The 6,503-nt window shown below is 41.5% G+C and overlaps 1 protein-coding gene across 1 annotated transcript; it reads left to right on the forward strand.

The window, feature by feature from the left end:
- Positions 1–50: 50 nt before the first annotated feature.
- Positions 51–3,371, forward strand: LOC122684973 (nucleoporin SEH1-like). Its single transcript, XM_043889563.1, is given in 3 exon segments — positions 51–498; positions 501–1,116; positions 2,710–3,371. Coding segments are annotated over 3 exon segments (1,260 nt in total). The 3' UTR covers positions 2,906–3,371.
- Positions 3,372–6,503: the final 3,132 nt, after the last annotated feature.

A 6,503-nucleotide genomic window follows, 5' to 3' on the forward strand; every position in this document is an offset into this window, starting at 1 on the left:
GCGGTCCGCGTGCCCCGCCGTGTCAGAGGCGGGAGGGGCCGGGCGCAGCTATGTTCGTGGCGCGCGGTATCGCGGCGGACCACAAGGATCTCATCCATGATGTGTCTTTCGACTTCCACGGGCGGCAGATGGCCACCTGCTCCAGCGACCAGAGCATCAAGGTCTGGGATAAAAGTGAAAGTGGGGAATGGCATTGCACTGCTAGCTGGAAGACACATAGTGGATCTGTGTGGCGTGTGACATGGGCCCATCCTGAGTTTGGTCAGGTTTTGGCTTCCTGTTCTTTTGACCGAACAGCTGCTGTCTGGGAAGAAATAGTAGGAGAATCAAATGATAAACTGCGCGGACAGAGCCACTGGGTCAAGAGGACAACGCTGGTGGACAGCAGAGCGTCCGTTACCGATGTGAAATTTGCTCCTGAGCATGTGGGTCTCATGTTAGCAGCGTGTTCAGCAGCTGGGATAGTTGGAATCCGTGAAGCTGCAGCTGTCGCAAGTCTCAGCAGTGGTCCCCGCAGCAGGGACTCAGGCCGCGCAGCTGTAGCTGTATTTCTTGGAGCCCTTCCAGCTCTGGGGCTCATGCTCCCGTGATTGCTGTAGGAAGTGATGACAGCAGTCCAGACGCAATGGCCAAGGCTCAGATTTTCAAATATAATGAAAACACCAGGAAATATGCGAAAGCTGAAACTCTCCTGACCGTCACAGGCCCTGTCCACGATATTGCCTTTGCTCCAAACTTGGGACGATCTTTCCACATTCTCGCCAGAGCAACCAAAGACGTGAGAATTTTTACATTAAAGCCTGTGAGGAAAGAACTTACTTCCTCTGGCGGGCCAACAAAATTTGAAATCCATATTTTGGCTCAGTTTGATAATCATAATTCTCAGGTCTGGCGAGTGAGTTGGACTATAACAGGAACAGTGCTGGCATCTTCAGGAGACAATGGCTGTGTGAGGTTGTGGAAAGCTAACTATATGGACAACTGGAAGTGTACTGGCATTCTGAAAGGTAATGGGAGCCCTGTCAATGGGAGTTCTCAGCAGGGAAACTCAAATCCGTCCATAGGTTCAAATATCCCAAGTCTTCAGAATTCACTAAATGGATCTTCTGGCAGAAAGCACAGCTGAGTACCAGCTAACTGGAGTAACTTTGCTGTTTTGCTGCTTATTGCATGCACAAAGGAATGGAAATCAAGCTCCTTTTCCCCTTCCCCAGCGCCGTTTGACCTCTCCCAAGATACACCAGCAGCCTGCTTACTACTAAACGCAATCCAAAAGGCCTTTAAAAATACAGTGTATATCATTTTTTTTGTACTAGCCAGTTTATTGACACTTATTTAAAATTTTTGAAATATAAATGGAGAGGCTTTTTGTTGAGACACTGTCACCAAAACAATTTTTTGAAATGTTTCTGAAACTCACGGGTTTTAAAATTAAAAGATTGTTACCATCCTCAGTAGTTGGGAGGAGGGAAAATATCACTATTCCATCTGGAGAATGTATATAGACTTCTGTCTTTTATTTTCTAAAACAGTAGGCTAAAATGAATTTTTATAATTTCAATTTGAGGATTGAATAATTATTTTTCATAAAGATTGTTTTGAGTGATAATTTGTTTACTTTTTGTAATATTGGTTTATACATGATACTATTCAGTATAACTCTGTTATTTCTTTGAAATGTTTAAACTATTATTAGTGAAAAAGTGAGAGAAATAGTAGTGACAGTAACTTGACTGCACAGTTTGTAGCCAGACAACATTTGGTATTGCTTCATTTATAATGTGGTAGTAAAATGAAAACATTGTTGTAAGTTTTCAGTTTATATTCACTAAAGAGGTAAATATTTCTATTACGTGCTTGTATATTTTTATGGTGTGATTTCATGGCTTAAGGTTTCCGTCAAGTCAAAATTTGGAAACATACTATAAGAAGCAGATAAAGCTTTGCTAAAATTGTGCATGCATGTTAAACCTCCAGGTTCCATGTCCCAGGATTTTCTTAATTTTGTTGGCTGCTTCATTTAGTTCATACTCTCTGATGACAGAGCTATAAATCTTTTTTTGAGAAAATGCTAAAGTATTACGGGTAAGTTATAAAATAGTAGGCTAACAGTAGGACATATTTTTGAGCTCTTTTATTTATCAACATTTTGTACTAATCAAAGGTTTTTGCAGAAAAACATCTAAGTGTATTCTAAGACTGTGTTTCTTGGAAAGTATGTTGCAGTAGCTGGCCATACTATGTGAACCTCTCTCTGAATTGGTCCCGAGTGTCATGTGTGCACTAAAACTGCTGTTGCTACAGGGGAAGCGTTGCTTAAAGAAAAGCTTACCTGATATGTAGATTTCAGGACAGCATCAGTATGTTTCTGAGAGATTAGAAAATGTTTTAAATTATAAAGTTAATGTCTTCTTTAGTAACATTCATACTGAAGATTTTTTTTTTAACATTTTTAAGTTAAACAGATTCTATTTCTTTTTTCAAGTTTCTACACTTGCTTAAGCAAGTCTGATTTGAGTGAGGGTCTTGATTTTGCTGTTATGTTCTGTTAGTTTTGGCATGAGTATACTAAAGCTTTTTTTTCTAGCATGTGTTTTCCCCTCTTTGGTTCTCTTTGTATTTACTACTTTTCTCTTTTTCTTCTGTTTTTTTTTTCCTCTGTTGTTTTTGTTTTGTTTTGGTGTTTTGTTCCTGTCTTCATTGTTTCAGGTATTTCTTTCCCCCTCTGGATTCCCCACAGGCTGGATCGAGATGGTCCAGTTATGCCCAGCTCCTTCCTCCTCCTCCTCCTCCTCTGGTAGAGCACTCTTGCGATGCTGACACTGCCAGTCTCCAGTATCCTCACCCTCGCAGACGATCTCACTCTCGGCCTCTTAATCCCTTACCTGAGAATGAAGGGGTTTAAAAAACACTGATTTAACACTTAAAGGCCTTATTCAAGTGCTTGTAAATGCTTTCATTCCTGGCTTTTTGTTTTTCTTTCAGAAGATTTTTCTAATTTAGGGTGTGTCTTGCATATATTACAACCAGAACATGGTGTTTGGAACCTAAATGTGTTTGTGCTTTTGCATCAAAGGAATATTTGTTTCATTGGTTGATAACCTTTGATGAAATAATGAGACATGTACACACAACATTAACTGTGAGTTACACACAAATGGTTGACTTCAAAGTGCCTGTTCTGTACATTTTATTTTGAACTGTTATGGTGTTAAGTTTCTTATGGTTTGTCATACTGGTTAATGTGAAAGCATATCATTATAAAGTTCACCTTGCCTTTGAGACATTAAGAACTGTTTTTGATTTTTCAGGCTAATGTTGCAACTGACTAGTTTGTAAAATAAATCATTCGTGTGTATAAAGCAGCAAAACATAATAAAGACTATTTGGTCTTTTTTTTCTTTTAAAGAAAAAAAAAAAGAATTGGTCATGAGGGTGAGTCAAGGATATAATCAGTGTTCTTGTGTAACCAGGAAGGGTTAATTTTGAATTCACAATGGATCTGCTCTGTGACTTTAACCCTTATCTTGCCAGTTTTGTTATTATAGGAATACATAGTGGTCTGCCTCAGGGAGATAACTTGAATCCACCCACCTGTGAAAGACTGTGACATTCTTAAATTCTTTGTGTGGCAAATGGTGGAGCCCCTCCCCCTCACCTGCTGCTTACTTGCGTGGCCCAGAAATTCACATTTGGGGAGGCGGGAATTGCAGATAGATGCAGCATCTTTGTTTGTTGATATGACAGGAGATATTCCATTTCACACCACCCATGAAATCACTGTAAGAAAGTGAAACCAACACATCCCCCTGCCTGAGGCTTGCCATTCTCGGGAACATTTGCAAGGTGACATTTTACTTTGTTGCCTCACCACCTCCCCATCTCTGATCCATAAAAGAACCTGGCATCTAGGCTTGGACAAGATGGTTATTTTCAGGTGCTAGCCTGCCATCTTCTTGGTCAGCCGGCTCTCGACTAAAGTCCCTTCTTTGACTTAACACCTTGTCTCGGATTTATTAACTTATCGTGAGGCGAGCAGAGAGAGCTTGGACTCTGTAACACCTATACGTGCTAAGTTGCTTCGGTCGTGTCCGACTCTTTGCAACCCTATGGATCGTAGCCCTCTAGGCTCCTCTGTCCATGGGAGTCTCCAGGCAAGAATACTGCAGTGGGTAAGCCATTTCCTCTGCTAGGGGATCTTCCTGATCCAGGGATTGAACTTGCATCTCTTATATCTCTTATATCTCCTGCATTGGCAGGTGGGTTCTTTACCACTAGTGCCACCCGTGAAGCCCCGGTGATTTATAGAGAAAGGAAAGAAAGACAAGAGCTCTCAGCTAAGTAAAGACAAGGAGGCAACCACCTGTGAGCCAGGAAGTAAGCCCTCACCAAGCACCCAATCACACTGGCACCCTCGTCTTAGACCTGCAGCGTCCAGAACTGTGAAAAATGGATGTTCACCAGGCCCCTAGTCGGTGGTGTCCTGTTACCTGACCAGTGGTTGAATGACAGCCATCATCCATACAATTGTCTCCGCTCCACTCTATTTCCTCTCTTCTTCTGGTTTCCATTTGAATAATCCTGATGGACCTAAAGTTCTTTTTTGTGTTCTAATAGATTTTGAATACTTAATAAATTCCTGCAATCTTAACATCAAATATTGTAAAAACAAAACAAAAGCTAGAGCAAAACTCTCCTTTTACACCTGTTCTCCATTCATATAGCTCCTATTCTTTCATTCTCATTAGGAATATTGGTACATATTGCTAAACATACACAGGGCAGGCCATAACTAATAACAATAAATAAACATATGAGCAAAATTCTGCTGATGATATTATATTGTTGACTTAAGATAGCATTACCTCTTTCCCAGTCTGCTCCAAACAGTCATTTGAGCCATTTCCCGTTGCTCAAAACAATGCAAAACCAAAATTTTATCAATATAGCTAGTATGTGTGTGCTGTGCTCAGTCACTTCAGTTGTGTCCAACTCTTTGCAACCCCGTGAATTATAGCCCACCAGGCTCCTCTTTCTGTGGGATTCTCCAGGCAAGAATACTGGAGTGGGTTGTCGTGCCCCACTTCAGCTGGTCTTCCCAATCCAGGGATCAAACCTGTGTCTCTTATGTCTCCTGCACTGGCAGATGATTCTTTATCACTGGCGCCACCTGGGAGGCCCATAGCTAGTATATCAATATATAAAGATTTCATTTTAGTACTTATTTATTTTTGGTTGTGCAGTGCAGCATATGGGACCTTCATTCCCTGATCGTAGATTGAACCCATTCCCCCTGCAGTGGAAGTGCAGAGTCTTAAACAATGGACTGTCAGGAAAGTCCCTAAAATTTTTAAATAAGAGGTAAGTGAGAATGGAATCTAGAGAAGGTTTGTGGGGAAACATGAATAAAACCTAGTCTGTGGTTTTAGAGGAGATGAAACAATTTCTTGTTTTTGATCCCCCCAAATCTATATAGGTGCATTGAATGTAATGCAAATAACTAGATCTGTGCAGTGATATAGCCTGAGTCACTCTCTGGTGAACCACTGGCAGTCAAGATGGACAATCCCTCCATCTGGAACCTCCATGTGATGCGTGTGTGTGTATGTGCATGTGCGTGCTAAGTCATTTCAGTTGTGTCCAACTCTTGGTGGCCCTATTGACTGTAGTCCACCAGGCTCCTCTGTCCATGGAATTCTCCAGACAAGAATACTGGAGTGGGTTGCCATGGCCTCCTCCAGGGGATCTGCCCATGCCCTCCTCCAGGGGATCAGACCCAGGGATTGAGCCAATATCTCTTAGGTCTCCTGCACTGGGAGGTGGGTTCTTTACCACTAGTGCCACCTGGGAAGCCTTGAGATCTTCCTGACCCAGGGATCAAACCCACATCTCCTGCGTTGGCAGGCAGGTACTTTACCAGACCTAGTAACTGCATCTAAAACATCCATCCAGACCCCATGTCCCTGGAGTGGGGACAATGGACACGAACTAGTTAGAGTTATGCTTGGGGGTCGACACCAGAGCCCAAATGAGAAGAACAGAAACATTTCTTGGATACTTCACTTAATACCTTGTGAGCAATTTAAAAGCAAATACTGCTATTTATAATAATGATAATCTCCATTTCATTGCTCATAGTTATTCTACTAACTTAAAACTTTCTGATTTTATGAGAAAAAAAATATCTAGGGGAAGTCACTAATCGCTGCCAGTTGGCAGACTAGGGAAAACATGAAGCCAGGAATGTGTGAGTTACAATTTGTCAGAATTCCAGGTTCTATGTACAGACAGACATGGAAAATGTGGGTAATTAAGTAATTGAGGCAAAACCTTGTCTATCTCTCTTTTTATTTGAGCTTCTGGCCAAGATAAACTTGAAAGGAAGAGTGTATGGGCTTGTAAAAGTGAATCAGAGGGTGGGGCTAAGAAAAGGGTGGTGCTAAAATTGCTAAAAATTACTCCTACATTTAAGAGTTACTTAACTCAGCCACAATCTCTTACTA

This window comes from Cervus elaphus, chromosome 27 (assembly GCF_910594005.1).
Source record: "Cervus elaphus chromosome 27, mCerEla1.1, whole genome shotgun sequence".
Lineage (NCBI taxonomy): Eukaryota > Metazoa > Chordata > Mammalia > Artiodactyla > Cervidae > Cervus > Cervus elaphus.